We start from the raw sequence: 17,308 nt of genomic DNA on the forward strand, positions 1-17,308 counted from the left end.
AGTCTTGATGTGGTGAAGGCAGCTATCCTATTGGGCCAACTCGGGTCAGCTGTGTGTTTTACACTATCCTACAAGAATGAGCCAGGCAAAATTTCAGCTCTGTGAAGGCTTAGATTATGAAGTATCTGTCTTTATAAAATTGGAGTTATATTTTTTTAAAACTCTTTGGAAATAGGACTTTGTTTAACACCATAATGAAAGCAAAGTATCAATGTTTCTAGGCATAAAAGGGAAAGTTTGTGATAGAGGCTTTTATTTTCCTTACATTTTATCAATCACTGAGGAAATTCGTTGACAATGGAAAAATGAAACACAACTCCTTTCTCCCAATATGATATGACATCTAATTTTGATACACTATCTCAGGATACTTCTTCCTGATGAGACTGGTATGCCACTGAGCTTTCTACTGCCACCTTTTCTATATTTATTTAGGGTTTTCCCAAGATTCATATGCCTCTTTTTATGCATTTAATAATAGTCATCCAACAACTTTAACCATCTCTTCGACGTTGGTGATTCTCTACTCTGTACTTATAATACTGCCATTCTCCTGAGCTCCAGACTCATATTTTTCACTGCCTGCTAGAAATTTATTCTGAATTCGCTTGATATCACATTGGTCCAACATTCAGCTAATTTTCTCTAAATCCTCCCACTTTACAGAGCTGCAGAAACAGAGCCTATGAAGTTGAGTAGCTTCTCCAAGAGGGAGAACTTAGACTTCCTTAAAGCTTCTTTCTAAACCAGTGTTCTCTTCTGCTGGGTCAAACTGCCAGTATGTCACTGGAGAAAATAAAAAATAATGTACCACCACTGTTCCCTCAATCACTCAGCCCCAACCTCGGTGCCATCTTTAATTCTTCCCTTTCTTTTTCCTGCCTCCTTCGCTTCTCCAACTGCCAATCCATTAACTCCTTTTAATTCCACCTTCAAAATGTCTATAAACATTCATTTATATTGTTTTCCTCCCTCTCCTCCCCCTCTTCTTTCTGTATTTCATCTGTATTCCTATTGCCTTTTTTCTGGGTCTTGCTTTCTGAAGCATCTGTCCCCATGTAATTGGAATATTAAATCTTTTGAGAGGCTATTGTAATTGTTTCCTAAATTACTTAAAACCCGTGGTCCCTCTTCTTGTGTCTACCATACATGCCACTGCTGAGAGATTGTGTAATGCAGCTGTATAATACAGACAGGTGTCTGAACCCTTGACCCACATCCCGCCCGCCCCCTCCCCCCCCGTCCCCCGTGGTAACATCTTACAGTGTCCCAGCCAGGATAATGACATTAATACCGTCAAGACAAGAGAATATTTCCAATCGACAAGGGTCCCTCGTGTTTCTTTTGTAACCACTTTCCTCCTGCCCCAACTCTGGCAACCACTAATCTCTTTGTTTCTATAGTTTTGTCATTTCAAGAACGTTATATAAATAGAAGCATGCAGTATGTAACCTTTGAGGTGGGCTTTCTTTACTCTGCAGATTTATTCAGGTTGTGGTGTGTACCGGTAGTTTGTTCCTTTTCATTGTTGACTCACATTCTGGTATGGATATACCACAGTTCATTTCACCATTCATTCACTGAAGAATATCTGTGTGTCCTGTTTTGGGCTATTACAAATAAAATGTTATAAATATGTGTGTACAGTTTTTTGTGTGAACATAAGTATTTTGTGTGAAAATAAGTTTTCTATTTCTATTTCTAAGTTTGTCAGATTATGGCAAACTTAGCTGCTTATACAGCACAAATTTATTGTCTTAGGGTTTTGTATATTAGAAGTGTAAACTATAATTTGAGATAGGGCCTTAAAGAGCCAATTAAGGTTAATGCGGTCATATGGGTGGGGTCCTAATTTGATAGGACTAGTGTCCATATAAGAAAAGGAAGAGGCACCAAATATATCTCTCTTCAAGCATGCACAGAGAAGATGCCATGTGAAGACACAGCAAGAATACAGCCTTCTGCAAGCCAGGAAGAGAGGTTTCACCAAGCACCTCCGTCCTGGACTTCCAGTCTCCAGGCTGTGAGAAAATAAAATTCTGTTGTTTAAGCCACTCAATCTATGACATTCTTTTATTATAGCCCAAGGCAACTATATATAAACCTACATAGAGATCAATCCAAGGTGAAATTTATCTTTACTATGTTGAGTCTTCCAATCCATGAACTTGATATGTCTCTCTATTTATTTAGGTCTTTGATTTCTTTCATCACCATTTTATAGTTTTCAGCATATATGTCCTATACCTTTTTTGTTAGATTTATAATTAATATTTAAATTTTTTGAGTGATTATAGATGGTATTACATTTTTTCTTTAAAAATGATTATATTGTATTTTTAATTTCAGTGTCCACATGTTCATTGCTAGTATATATAAACAGAATTGATTTTTGTATGTTTATCTTCTGTCCTGCAGCTTTGTTCAATTCATGTATTAGTTCAGGATTTTTAAAAATAGACTCCTTGGGATATTGTGCATAGATAATTATTATAGCAAATAGAGACAGTTTTATTCCTTCCTGATTTGTACGTTTTTTTTCCCCTTTTCTTTCCTTATTGCACTGGTTTAAATTTCCAGCACCGTGTTAAATAAGAGCCGTGAGAGTGAACATCCTTGCTTTGTTCCCAGTCTTAGGGAGACACAGTTAGTCTTATACTCTGATGGATATGGTCTTACATTCTGATGTATAAGGTTAACTGTAGGTTTGTCAAATGTTGTTTCTGTATAGATTGATATAGTTGTGTGATTTTTTTTCCTTTAGCCTATTAATATGATGGATTACATTGATTTATCTTTTTAAAACAGCTTTTTTGAGATGGAATTCAGTACCATACAATCACCCATTTAAAATGCACAGTTCAGTGGGTTTTAGTATATTCAGAGTTTTGTAAACATTAGCATTATCGATTTCAGACCATTTTTATCTCCCCAAAGGAAATCCTGCACCCATCAACTGTTACTCTCCATTTCCTCACACTCCCCCCATTCCTCCCACTCCTGGCCTAGGCAGCCACCAATCTCTTTCTTTCTCTATGGATGTGCTTATTCTGGACATTTTATATAAATGGAGTATATAATATGTGGTTCTCTATGTCTGGCTTCTTTGACTTAGCATAATGTTTTCAAAGTTCACTTGTGTCTTAGCATATTACAGTACTCTGTTTTTTAAAATTGCCATATAATAGTCCATTGTATGGATATCCATTCATCAGTTGATGGACATTCAGGTTGTTTCCACTTTTTGGCTATTACAAATAATAGTCTGAACATTCGTGCACAACTTTTTCTGTGGACATGTGTTTTCATTTCTCTTGAGTGGGAGGGAGTGGAATTGCTTGATCATATGGTAACTATGTTTAACTGAAGAACTGCCAGATTGTGTGTAAGGGTTTTAATTTCTCCACATCCTCATCAACACATGTCATTACCCCTCTTTTTGATCATAGCCATCCTAAAAGATGCGAGGTTCTAGCTGTAGTTTTGATTTGCATTTCCCTCTTGGCTAATGATGTGGTTCACCTTTTCGTGTGCCTGTTAGCCATTTGTTTATCTGCTTTGGAGAAGTGTCTATTCAGATCCTTTCCCCATTTTTAATTGGATTGTCTTTTTATTTTTTAATTATAACAGATTTTTATATATTCTAAATATAAGTTTCTTATCAGATACATGATTTACAAATATTTTCCCCATTATGTGGGTTATCTTTTTACTTTCTTGATCATGTTCTTTGCAGCACAATATTTTTTTATTTTGACGAAAGCCAATTAATCTTTTTTTGGGGTCACTTGTGCTTTTGATGTCCTATCTAAGAAACTATCACCTAACTCAAGATCACAGCTATTAACTCTTATATTTTCTTCCAAAAGTCTTACAGTTTTAGTGCTTACATTTCGGTCTTTGGTTGTTTTGAGTTAATTTTTGTATATGGTGTGATGTAGGAGTCCAGCTTTCCTGTTTTACATGTAAGATACCCAGTTATCCCAGCACCATTTTTGAAAAAACTATTCTTTCCTCATTGAATAGTCTTGGTACCTTTGTGAAAAATAAATTGTTCTTAACTAGACTTACTTCTGGATTCTCAGCGCTATTCTGTTGATCTGTATGTGTGTCCTTATGCTGGTATACATTGATTAATTTTCAAATATTGAACCAGCTCTTCATCTCTGGAATAAACCCTACTTGGTCATGGTGTATAATTCTTTTTGTATATTGTTAAATTGTATTTGCTAATATTTTGTTAAGGAGTGCATCTGTATTTATGAAGGATGTTGGTGGTGGTGGATTTTTATTTGTTTCTCACTATCTTTGTCTGGTTTTGGTATGCAGTGCTAACTTCATAAAATGAATTGTAAAGTGTTCCCTTCTGTTTTCTGTAAGAGGTTATGTAAAATTGATATTAATTCTATTTTGTAGAGGGCATGTTGTGGTAGTTTGTATTTTTTGTGGAATTGCCCCATTTTGTCTAAGTTATATTTATGTGGATAGGGTTCTTTGTAGCATTCTCTTATTATCTTTTTGATGCTTGTAGGGTTTGTAGTTATAACCCATTGCATTACTGATACTGGTGATTTATCTACTCTTTTTTTGGGGGGGGTCAGTCTTGCTAAAGGTTTATTTACTGATCTTTTCAAAGAACTAGCTCTTTGTTTCATTGACTTTTCTCTATTTCTGTTTTCAACTGACATCTCATTATTATTTTCTTCTTGTTTTGCATATATAGTATTCTTTTACTAGGTTCTTGAGGTAGGAGCTTAGATTGTTGATTTGAGACTCTTCATCTTTATAAAGTCTGTATTTAGTATTATAAATTTCCCTCCTGAACTGCTTTAACTACCTCTCATTAATTTTTGTATGTTGTATTCTCATTTTCATTCAGTTTAGCATGTTTTTCTTATTTCTCTTGATACTTTCTCTTTGATCCATGCAGTGTTTAGAAATGTATTGTTTAGTCTCCAAGGGTTTGGAGGTTTTCTGTTATTGATTTTTAGTTTGATTCCATTGTTGTTGGAGAATACACTTTTTATAATTTCAACTCCTTTAAACTTCTTGACATTAGTTTTATGACCCTGGATCTTGGTATATGTTCTGTAGACACTTGCAAAGCTCAATATCTTCTCTTTTTTTTTTTTTTTTTTTACCAGTATATTTTAAATAAAGTTCTTTTTCTGTCTAAATCAGCTGGAGTTAATGTCTGAAAACCCTAACTTGAGGGCACAGACCTTGTATCTTTGTTTTATATGTCTGGTCTCGTACAGGGTAAATAATTTATAGCTATGTGCTGAATGAGTGAATAAATGAATAGCTTTTATTAATGATCACCATTTTTAAAAAGTCTTGGGTAAACTTTGACCTAAGAATATTACATTCTTATTCTTTTGGTTATGTGTATCCTCTTATCAGTCTTAAAGGCAGATTGTTTTTGCTTCCACAACTTGAGTTCAGCAAGTAACTGACCCTGGAAACAGACTGTAATGCCTCTTATATGATTGGAATGACAATTTATTTCAGCTTAATCATGCATAGACATGTGGGAAGTTCCTTACTCATCCCACAAGACCTATTTCACAACCCCTGCTATTTCCTTTATTTCAAGTCGACTTGTCCTCTTGTTGCAGAAGTGACATTTCCACAGCAGTATATTTCGCAGTGCACACCCTTGTCAGAGTGAGCAAAAACTCTGATGTGTGCCTGGAAGCCTTATTTCCTATCAGGAAGCACATGGTATTCGCTCATCCTTTCCTGCGCTTAACTTCGGGTTTCCTTATAGATAACTCTGGTTGTTTTCTCCTGTTTAACATAAGTGCTGGGTTAAAATGTACATGAGAGATTTTGATATGAGGTGAGACATTATTAAAGTGTTCAGGCTGTGGCTAGTGACAACTACTAGCAAAGTTACTGTGTAGAGTAGATAGACTACATGTAGGAGACTTTACAGGGATGTGAGCTCAACATTTTGCCACTTGGCACAATATCCTGTTTATGCTAATGCAGTTTGGGGTGACTACCTCTTTTGTTGCTGTGGGGATTTTCTTATGGCTTTTACTGCATTTCATTTATCAATAAGAAACCTAGAGGAAAATATGTTAAAGAGATTCTTGTGATCTCACATCAAAAATGATGGGAGACCATTTAAAGTAACAGTTCTCCATCCTCCAAGCTTTTTTTTTTTCCTCAATCTTCATCTATTCAGAAAATATATTAAACAGCATCTGTTAAGTGCTTTTTAATTCCCCACAGCATTTGACCTTCATGAGAGGAAGTGGGTTAGTTATCACAGGTGCTTTAAGTATTCAGTTCAGTGAGTTTTGACAGTTGTATAAATCCATGTAGCCACCACCCAAAATAAGGTATAGTATAAGTCCGTCACCCCAGAAAGTTCCTTCATGCCCCTTTCTAATTGGTTCTCTTCCCCTACCCCTCCACCCTGTGCCCCAGGCAACCACTCATTTTTATGATGATTAGTTTTGCCTATTCCAGAACTTCCTGTAAATCAGATTATACCTCGTGTAACTCTTTTGTGCCTTTACTTTAGCTTCTTTGACTCAGAATGTTTTTTACACTCATCCATGTTGCCAATCTATCACCGGTTCATTGCTTTTTATTCCCATTGTATGGGAATATATCAGTTTATCCATCCTGTTGATGGACAACTGGGTTGTTTCCAAATCTTTTTGAAGACATATGATTTTATTTCTCTTGGGTAAATAAATACCTAGGAATAGGATTGCTAGGTCATAGGGTAGATGTTTGTTTAATGTTATAACAAACTGCCAGCAGTTGTCCAAAATGATTATACTACTTTATATTCCTGGCAGCAGCATGCAAATATTCCACTTGGTCCATATCCTTGCCCACATTTGGTGTCGTCGATCTTTTTTATTTTAGTGGGTGGGAAGTGGCATCTCTTGTGGTTTTAATTTACATTTCTCTGAAGACTAATAACGATGACATCTTTTCATGTGCTTATTGGTCATTTGTATATCTTCTTTTGTGAAGTGTCTCTTCCAGTTTCATTTTTTATTGGGTTGTTCATCAGTCTGTTGCTGATTTGTAGGAGTACTTTACATCTCCTGGATGTGGGTACTTTGTCAGATGTAAATGTTACTGAGTATTTTTTCCAGTCTGTCTTGCCTATTTTTTTTTTATGGTATGTTTCGATGAGCAGAAATGTTAAATTTTAAATTTTGATAAAATGTATCTTTTTTCCTTTATTGTTACTGTTGTTTGAATCCTAACAATTCTACCTATCCTAAGGTTGAAATGATTTCTCTCTTTTTTGGGGGGAACTTTATGATTCTGGCTCTTATGTTTAGATTTTTGATCTATTTTAAATTGTTTTTTATATATAGACATTCACTTTTAGATTTTTTGAATGCATTATAAAAGTAATACCTATCGTTTAAAAAATAAGACAAAATAAGTTTTGTCTTAGGTTTAGACAAAATAACAGTTTGATGTTTCTCTTTTTAGGCCCCCTCTATCCATACAGTAGTCATTAGCCATATATGGCTGTTGAACATTGAAATATGGCTAGTCCAAATTGAGTTGTACTGTAAGTGTAAAATACACACTATCAATTTTTAAATCAGTTTAATTGTTGAAATGGTAACTAACATTTTTAATATATTGAGTTAAATAGAATAAATAATTAAAATTTATTTCACCTTTGCATTCTTTAATATGGTTACCGTAAAATGTAAAATTATATATGTGGCTCCCCTTATATTACAGTTGGACAGTTCTGCCCTAGACCTTTCCTTAAGCATTTAGTAATCTTGTATATATATCTGTGTAGGGATTTTTTTCATATGTAAAATGTGTTTTTACGTAAATGGAATCATCTAAGCTTATTTTCTTGAAATTTATCCTTGTTGCTTAAAAATACAAAAATATATACACTAACACATTTTTTGTTAGTACATATGGATTTATTCTTGTTAATAGCTTCATAGTGTCTGTTTTGAGTGTTTTGTAATTTATGAAACCATTTCCCCATAAGGACATTTAGGTTATTTACCATTTCGCTTTCTAATAAACAACGTGTTTGTAGAGACTGCTTCATATTTAGCAGGGTGATAAAACTCATGAGCGTTTTCTTCTCAAATAGAATTGATTATTGGAACTAGGATAGGATAGAATTGATTATTGGAACTAGGATAGGGCTTCCCCTATAAAGGACAAAATGGCTTCATAGCTGTAATCAGAACAGTCCTAGGGGTACAGAACCTTTAAATATAGTATATTTCTCCTGCTGGAGTTCAAACTGTGCCTCTTTCTTGTTCACAGTCAATTACACTGTGTAGGCAGCATAGAGGGTCACAGAGAAAAAGAACCCAGTGTTCTGTGTCTTAGCTTAGGAGATTCTAATGCCCACCATGTGAAAATTATTTCAAAAGACTTTCCTCTTCTTTTCCAATTGTTTTTCTTTTTTCAGAGCCAAGTAATCTTCTTAATATTTATAAAACTTAGTATATAGCCAGTCATTTTGTGGGAAGAAAGTCCCATAAGAGAACAAATCTGTAAGCATTAGTAAGAATGAGTGAGGTGAGATTATTTAAATATACTTTGGTCAGTATAATATCTATTCATGAGTGTTGAAGTGGGACATCATGTTATTTCCATAAATGTATCCTGGGAAATGTGCTTTTTTTTCTGATTAGCACATGTAGCTGATAAGTCCAGACCTTGAACTTGCCTTTTAAAGGAGGGAAGTGGACAGATGGGAGCAGCTGCTCCTTCAGAGGTGGGTCAAACAAATCATCACCGTTTTATCTCCAGGCCAGAGTTGTTTCAGTTCCTAAACTGGGAATTAAGTCTGTGTCTGATCTGATTCCGTGCTGGGAATTCCTTTAAAACAACAAGGTCATGAGCTTTTTTCTTTATGTTATAGTTAGTAAAGTTAATTTCCCTTTTCAGGTAGCAGCTTGCCTTTAGACCTTTGGAACTAAAACGTTTTTTAACTGAGGCTTTTATTTCTCCCCTCCCTGACACGTGTGTTCTGGTTTATTTAGGATTCAAAGAGTCATTTATTTGAAGTTATTTATTTGTGTGTGTGTGTGGAGTATGTGTGCGACAGAGTGCCAGGAGGAAAAGTTAGCATAACTTCGTTTAAAAAGGTGATGGTTTTATTTTTCTTCCATGAAACAAAACCTAGAAGGAAAAGTTGAGTGAAGTTTGCAAGCAGTTGCAAAGTCAGCTGACTTCCAAGACCTTAAACCCTGAATTGAGGCACAACTAAAGCACCTCTTCTCAGATTTTCTGTTGATTTCTTTTATGAAGAAGATGCTTGGGTCTACGGCCATGCCACCCTGAACAAGCCCGATTCTGTCTGATCTCGGAAGCTAAGCCAGGTCAGGCCTGGTTAGTACTTGGATAGGAGACCATCTAGAAAGACCAGGTACTGTAGGCGTAAAAAAATAAAAATAAAAAATAAGGGATTGTAAGCTGACAAGGTCCTTGCAATCTGTGAGGTCAACCAAGGGTTGCCTCACCTAAAAAAAAAAGAAGAAGAAGAAGATACTTGGTGCTCAGAGTCTGAGTTTTTTAAAATTTCTGGTTCTGATTGGAATCTGGAACAATTTTATAGGCAACTCTATATTGCTTCCTTAGAGAACTGGAAAGTTCCACTGATCTGGATCCTTTGGCAGTTAAGTTGACATAAGGCCAGTAGTCAGCACGCCTGGCTGGAGTTTGAAATTGTGAGTGTGTTCTTGCTACCCAGTGTTGAGTTATTTGTGAACAGATAGAAAACCATATATACCTGAATTTTATTACCACTAGATTGTGTTCATTTTTTCTGTTCATTTGGTGAGTCTTAGGTCTATGTCAGACTCTTCAGAGTAATACCCATCTTGTAGCTATTATTTTGAACCTCTTATTTAATTGTAGAAAGAAGCAAATGCTGTCATGATTATTACTGCTGACTCCTTCTTTGGAAGTAGGTAGAGTATAACTATATGTGCTTTTGGCTTAGCCAGTCCCACCTGGTTCAAACCCAGTTTTGCATGACTCTTTCATCTATAAAATGGGGATCATAATTTCTACTTCATAGAGCTGTTTTGAGAATGAAATAAGATAAAGTTAATATAGTTAATACAGTTTCTGGCAAAGAAGAGCTCAATAAAAATTAGCTGTTGTTCCCTTTTTCCTCTTGTTAAATAACAACGTTGGTCCTCACTAGTTAATATTTGGACAGGAAATTATAAAATGATCAGGAAAAATAAGCAGGATTAACAAATGAAACTTAAAACTAGTTAAAAACTTGTGTAGGTTTAATGAATATTTTCATCTTCTTCCTACTGAGTGAAACCTTTCAATTAGAGGAGACTACTCTCTGACTGAAATTTCATTTAATTTTCTTTCCTCTGCTCATCCTAATGTACAACAAAATATCTGAGAGAGAAAACTCGAATGAAAGTTATTCCCTGAATGTGAGGCTACATTAATGTTTTTATGTATAGGAATCTAGAAACCTGTATTTAGAAAAGAGCCTGAGTTAGCAGAATAAGAACTCAACTCCAGTGGAAGCTTAACCATAGGACTTAAAGATGGAGATACTAGTTTTTTAAAAATTCGTTTGAGTTTCATATAAATCTTGTTTAAGTTTCTTTGCTTTGACATCACTATTTTGTTAAATGTCAACAGTTTCATTTACTTAGGGTATTGTTAGTTAGTCAATGTTTGATCATTTTACATATATATGTACATATATACACTCAGAGATCATTTATTATGAAGTTGTATATATTTCTACTCACATTACTCAAAACGTTTTAATTTGTAGCCTATCCCAAAGGGCATTCAGCAGTGCCTGGAGACATTTGTGGTTTGTCATAACCTGGACAGGGGAGCTACTGGTATCCAGTGGATAAGAGCTAGGGATGCTGCTAAACATTCTGTAGTACACAGGACAGCCCCTCCACAACAAAGAATTGTTTGGTTCAAAATATCATTATGCCCAGGTTGAGAAATCCTGTGTAACACTAAGTGAAGCCCATGGGAACATTTAGCAGCTGGTTTTTACAATTTTAAAATTTCCTTTTTCTATACTTGACACATTGTATGCTCATACTGGACATATTTAATGAATGAATAAACAAAGGCTGGTCCCATCTTGAATTTTGTTGTGGGCAGGTCCTTTTGCAAATGAGTTGATTTCTGCAAATAGATCTTTAATTTTGTTTAGCAAGATATATGGGCTGTTTGTTGTGAACTTACTGCCAATTAAAGGATCCTAAGGAATATAAGTGAAATATCTGATACAACCTTTATATTATATTAAGGTGCATGTAATATATGAAGCAGCAAAGAACATAAGATGGACTTTATTTAAGTGGCAGAATATATAGCATTATAAAGAGACTAAAATTTAAAGGAACTTCTGACACAAAACCATCACCACAGTCATTAAAATTGAAATAATTTTACTTGATCGATGCAAGGGCAGGGAATATCGTGTCTATCTTTATAGGAGTCTATGACAGGGATCCCAAACTTCAACATCTACTGGTCAGTTGTTGCCACATGGAAATGTTATCAGATCTTAAGGTTTTCAAGAGATGTTGGAGATCTGTATTTTATGTGAATTTGTGTGATTTTTTTTTTCTGTTTTTTAAATGGAAACTGATCTGGTTCATAAACCAGTTTTTGAGACTCTGAACAGTAGTGAATAGACTGGTTTTTCCCCCTCTTAATCTCCTTATATCTGGTGGACAGATTTGTACTCATTGCTTTTCCATTTTCATCAGGGGTAACAAGTGTAAGGACGTATGTCTCTAACAGTAGTCTGTGTTTAGACTACTGCAGAGTAATTAGGTGACCCACTGCAAAGCCTTGAATCTGATTGCATAGAATAGTTAAAGCAGAAGCTTGCATTTAGCTAGATTTCTACATAGCAATATGTGCATTAAAGCACTTTTATTATTATTATTCCTCAAATGAAAAAAAAATTTCAATGCCTAATGAAATCAATCTTTTTACCTTTAAAAACTGTACAAAGGAAGGACTATATTTACTTTTGACTTTGGAGCAATTCATATTTATATATATTATACTTTATTTCTGTCTGATCTGCCTATTTTAACCAAACCTTGAATTTGATACATTAACCTATTGGCCTTATAAGTTTCTTGGTCTTTGTAAAGAAAGACATGACTGCACAAGTATTGGAATATTATATTGCATTTTACTTTTACTTTGAATTTTTTTCAAACCCAAAATGTATTTAATATGTTCACCACAGGGGCTCAACCAGAGATTTAATTTAAAAACAAATAAAACAAATATGACACCACAGCTGAAGATACAGAAATCAAGGAAAGGACAGATCATCTCAGGAAAAAATAAAAAGTCAGCACAAAGAGAGAGGCTGGACAGCCCGAGTCAGGGCTCTTGGCTGGAGACCTGCTTTGCTTAGATTTCTTGCAGATACTTCTAAAGGCAATTACCATTATTATACCTGAAAAATAAAAGTAATTTCTTGATACCATCAAGTATTCATTGAGTGTTTGTATTTCCTTAATTGTATCATAAAAACTTTTTTTTTAACAGCTAGTTTGCTTGAATCAGGCTGTAGACAAGGTCCATCTATATATTACATTTGACTGATGAATCTCAGAAGTCTCTTTTACCTTACCCCATCCTACCCCCATCCTCTAGCATTTTTTTTTAACGTTTTTTAATTGTACCATAAAATCCACCCATTGGTTTTGTTTCTTTTTTCTTTTTTTTACACCTACAGCACCTGGTCTTCCTAGGTGGTCTCCATCCAAATACTAACCAGGCCCGACCCTGCTTAGCTTCCAAGATCAGACGAGACGGGCATGTTCAGGGTGGCATGGCCGTAGAACCCATTGTTAAGTATACAGTTTTAATGGTTTTTAGTAAATATTTTAGAATTGTAACCTTCATCATGTATGATTCAGTTTTAGAACGTTTACATCACTGACTTTCCTTCTGCCCCTTTGTAGATGATTCGTGCTCCCACCTTAAGCCCCAGACAACCACTGATCTGTGCTGTCTCTGTAGATTTGCCTTTTCGGGAAATTTCATATAAATAGAATCAGACTTTTAATGTATTTAATATAGTTTCTTAATGTCTGTCTTCTTTTACTTAGTATGTTTTTGAGTTTCATCCATGGTGTAGTATATTATCGGTAGTTCATTCTTTTTTATTGCTGAATAATGTTCTTATATGGATATCAGCTTTTTTTCTTTCTTTCTTTCTTTTTTTTTTTTTTTGTCTGTTCACCAGTTGATAGGCGTTTGGATTATTTTCACTTTTGGGTTATTATGAATAATGCTGCTGTGAACATTTGTGTGCAAGTCTGTATAGACATATGCTTTTATTTCTCTTGGTTTGATACCTAAAAGTGAAATTGCAGGGTGGTATGGTAAGTTTATGTTTATGTTTGGAAATTTTAGAAATTGCCAAATTGTTTTCCAAAGTGGCTGTACCATTTTACATTCCTACCAGCAATGTAAGAGGGTTCCCATTTCTCCACTTCTTCACCAATGCTTGGTATTGTCAGTCTTTTTAATCTAGTGAGTGCGTAGTGGTAACCCATTGTATTTAATAACTCATGATGTTGAGTATCTTTTCATATGTTTACTAGCGATATGAACAGATATTCGATGAAATGTTTTTAAATTATTTTTAGCCTATGTTTGAAAAAGGCAATGACTCGTGTATCTTCTTATTGAGTTGGGATTGTCCCCCTCACTTTTCAGCTGCTTCTACAGCCAAGCTCAGTGCTGTGTCTCCTCAAGCCATGAAGATACAGTTTTCTGCTTAAGTTCTAGACACTCCATGCCACAGGGACTGGTGCGTGCCCACAGGCAAAGCCCTATAACTCAGCTGTCATTTGCCTTCTTCCAAGCGTTGATTCTACTCCAATTTCTACCTCATTTGGTTGCTGTCTTGTGCCTTCAATACTTGTTTTTCAGATTTTGTTTAGAGTTTATATTGTTTCTGATTGTGGGAGGGTTAGTTCGAAAAAGCTACTCCACCATTACCATGTTATTCCATTTAAAAATAGATAGCTTTTCTCTTTACTCTCCCACCACAGGTATGTATTTACCCTTGTTATTCAATTTCAGATATCAACTTCAGATATATAATGTATATAAACATATGTGTTATAATTACTTTTTGATTTGTAACCTTTTTATAGACTTAGAGTAACTCCACCTATTAATATGTCAAATGTTTACGATGATGTGGAAAAACAACTAACCAGTCACCATGGTGAAATTTGTGTTGTGTTAATGGCCAAATAATCTACAACACATCATAGCCACACACATCGTAGCCAGAAATAAGTAACTTGGGTTCCTTCTTATTATTCATCTACTTAAAACATAATCTAAAACATCCACCAAAATAACGCAACAGATGACTGTGTTTGGTAGGGTTAAAAATGAACAGTTATACTTGAAACTAATAATAAAATAAAATGCTAAAAAAAAAAATGAACAATTAACATATTTATAAATGCTTAGATTAGTGGTTCTCAAACTATTTGCTCTTAGGACTTCTTTACAGTCATAAAAATTATTGATCTTTTAATATCTATTGATATTTACTATATTAGAAATTAAAACTAAGAAATTTAAAACATTTATTTTCAAATAGTAATAAATTTCTTACATGTTAGTCTAAATAGCATTTTTATGAAAAATAAGTATATTTTCCTCAAAAAAGAAGAATGTACTGAGAAGGATGGCATTGTTCTACATTTTTACAAATCTCTAACATCTTAACAAAAGATAGCTGGATTCTCATATCTGCTTCACAAGTTCCTTTAACAGAGTGATGACGCTGTCACCTGTCACGTAGCCTCTGGAAAACTGCTGTGCACTTGTGAGAGAATGCGAGAAAAAAGGCAAATAACGTCTTAGCATTTTCATGAAAATGGTTGTAACCTTTTGGACAGCCTGAAGAGATTTCGGGGTCTCTGGACCACACTTTGAGAACTGCAGGTTTAGTATATCTCTGGAAGGATATTCAAACAACTAATAGTAGTATTTGTCTCAGGGGAGGGGGAATTTGGTAGCTGGAAGATAGGGGAGAGTAGAGGGGGAGGCTTGTTTTCTAATACCTTTTGAATTTTGTGCTTGTACATTAATTATCATTATAAAAGTTGAATTATTAAATAATGCTCTTATGGCAAAAAGATGCTTAAAGTAATAGACTTTTAAAAATTATTTAAATACTTAGAGGGGAGAAGAGCTTTAGGAGACACCTCTCCAATCTAAATTTGGTTCCCACTGTCGTCATCTGTCAAGCCCCTTATTCTTTTATTTCATAGCACTTACTTATTCTTTTATTTCATAGCACTTACCATGTAATCTGTAATTACATGGATTTTCGCATATATTTTATTGTTTCACCTCTCTTCTTCCCCACTAGACTGTTAACTCCCTTCTGAAGGCATGAATCAAGTCTGTTTGTTCAGTATTCTCGATCTAGTCCTTGGTTCATAATAGTTTGTCAGGAAATATTTATTAAATGAGTGAGTATGGGGAACTCATGTCAATTTCCCACCCGTCAGTGCGGAGCAGTTCTGGACAGTTGCCAGAAGACAGATAACCCTCCCAGCCACCATTTCTGTGGGTAATAAGTTTCCTAGCTTTGCTCTAGTTCCCCATAGACTGTGCACTAGATGAACAGTGTGGTATTAATGAGCAGTTTAGAAGGTGAGTGTCGCAAAACAGAGCCATAAAATGTGCTTAATTAGACTTTCACACATGAAATATTTTTCTTTTTTTTTTTTTTTTTTGCTATAAAGATTTCTTTTTCTGTCTTCTTCTTTGATTTGTTATGTAGTTCTCTAAATAAAGTAAACTTAAAAAAAGACTTCATTTGGCTTTGTACTACCAAACCTGACTCTAGCCCCAGCATAAAAGGCATTACACCAAACACTTCTTTGTGCATGAATGAAATTGGCTATTTCGTCTGTTTCCTACTGATGCTGCTTTCAGTAGTCTCAGCAGCTAAATTTCAGAGCAACAGTTTTCTTATACCAGATACAAGATGCTCCATTGCCACAAGATCTGCCGCTGCCATAGTAACAGAACCTCTCAGCTGGAGCTCTTGTGCAGTCATTGAGGTCTACTCAGTGGCCTCCTGCCCTTGCCTCTGGTTCCATGTAATATCATTGTTTAAAAAAGAATTAACGTCTGTTTTATATAAAATAACCCCATGGAGCAGAAGGTTTATAGTCAGTAGGAGGGCCCACACTAACTACAGTTTTATAGTAAAGTAATTGTTTTCCCTCTTATAAACAGAACTTCAACTTAGGTTTGCTTGTGTAAGTAGGAATGAAAGCAGAGAGTACTCTTCTGGAAAGTACTTCAGCTCACAGCTTGTGTTGTAGATTGAGATTGGCTTCATTATTGTGCCATAGGTTTGTTTTTTTTTTTTTGAGCTAAAGTCAAATGTAGTTATACATTGAGTAAAATTTAAAAGTTGGGACTGTCCGGGAAAATCCAAAACATAGGATTGCCTTGCCTGGAAGGGGAGACAAGAGATTGACTCTTCAAAAGAGCTTTATGCTCTATGTTATTTTCCACTTTACTGGTCTTTTCAGCACACTCGTTGGTATCAGCGTTCCTAGAGCTACAGCCTGGCCCTACCTCTCTACCCAAAGTAGGATGCTGCACCATAGATTATAGGCAAAACCGTTGGTCTCTTTGGAGACTTGTTTTCTGGTATGCAAAACATTTTTGCCTTGAATCCTGTGTAGCAGACAAGTGGAAACAGGAAAAGATAGTAGTGACGCAGAGCTGTCCCATCTGTCGCCACCTAATTTGTGTAGCTCACACGCTGTAGGAACTAGCAAATGTTTGATGGCAGCCAAAGCGCCTCTTCTGGGAAAGAATAACTTCATTGAATACTTGGGCCTTTCTGAGTTTTTTCATCTTATACAAATAACTTCCTGTAGATATGGGAATTATTGGTCAAGACAGGCTCTTTTGCTTATTTTTCTTAGGCCTCAATTCCAGCCCATTCCCTAGCTGCACACTGCAGAATAGGAGAAGGAAGAGAGCAAACAAAGGTTCTGAAAACAAATACAAGGAAACCAGGGGAACCAAAGAGGAAACAAACATGGGAAAATCAGAAAGAGCCTTAGAAGTAGAGAACATATCCATGTGTGCAGTTATTTTCTACAGTACATTCATGGAGGGAGCAGGTGCCTTGGCGGTTCTATTGTGTATTGTAAACGTTTTTTCATTCTCGGAGCTTTTCAGATCATTATCCCTTTCTAACTTTTTGTAATATCTGACTTAACATTCTGTTTTGAGA

The 17,308-nt window shown here is 35.2% G+C and overlaps 1 protein-coding gene and 2 pseudogenes across 5 annotated transcripts in view; 2 read left to right on the forward strand and 1 right to left on the reverse strand.

The window, feature by feature from the left end:
• The window catches only part of CFDP1 (craniofacial development protein 1), a 99,564-nt gene that overhangs the window by 32,947 nt on the left and 49,309 nt on the right, over window positions 1–17,308 (forward strand). Inside the window, exon 7 of one of the 5 annotated variants that reach the window (XM_025044566.1) lies at window positions 12,245–12,490. The exons of the other annotated variants lie outside the window; for them this stretch is intronic. Within the exon in view, the coding sequence (XP_024900334.1) occupies window positions 12,245–12,269 (25 nt within the window). The 3' untranslated portion in view covers window positions 12,270–12,490. Of the gene's footprint in view, window positions 1–12,244; window positions 12,491–17,308 lie in introns of those variants that run through there. 5 annotated transcript variants of the gene reach the window in all.
• LOC112477349 lies at window positions 9,294–9,412 on the forward strand (annotated as a pseudogene).
• LOC112477339 lies at window positions 12,734–12,850 on the reverse strand (annotated as a pseudogene).

This window comes from Pteropus alecto, unplaced genomic scaffold (assembly GCF_000325575.1).
Source record: "Pteropus alecto unplaced genomic scaffold, ASM32557v1 scaffold123, whole genome shotgun sequence".
NCBI classification, from domain to species: Eukaryota; Metazoa; Chordata; class Mammalia; order Chiroptera; family Pteropodidae; genus Pteropus; species Pteropus alecto.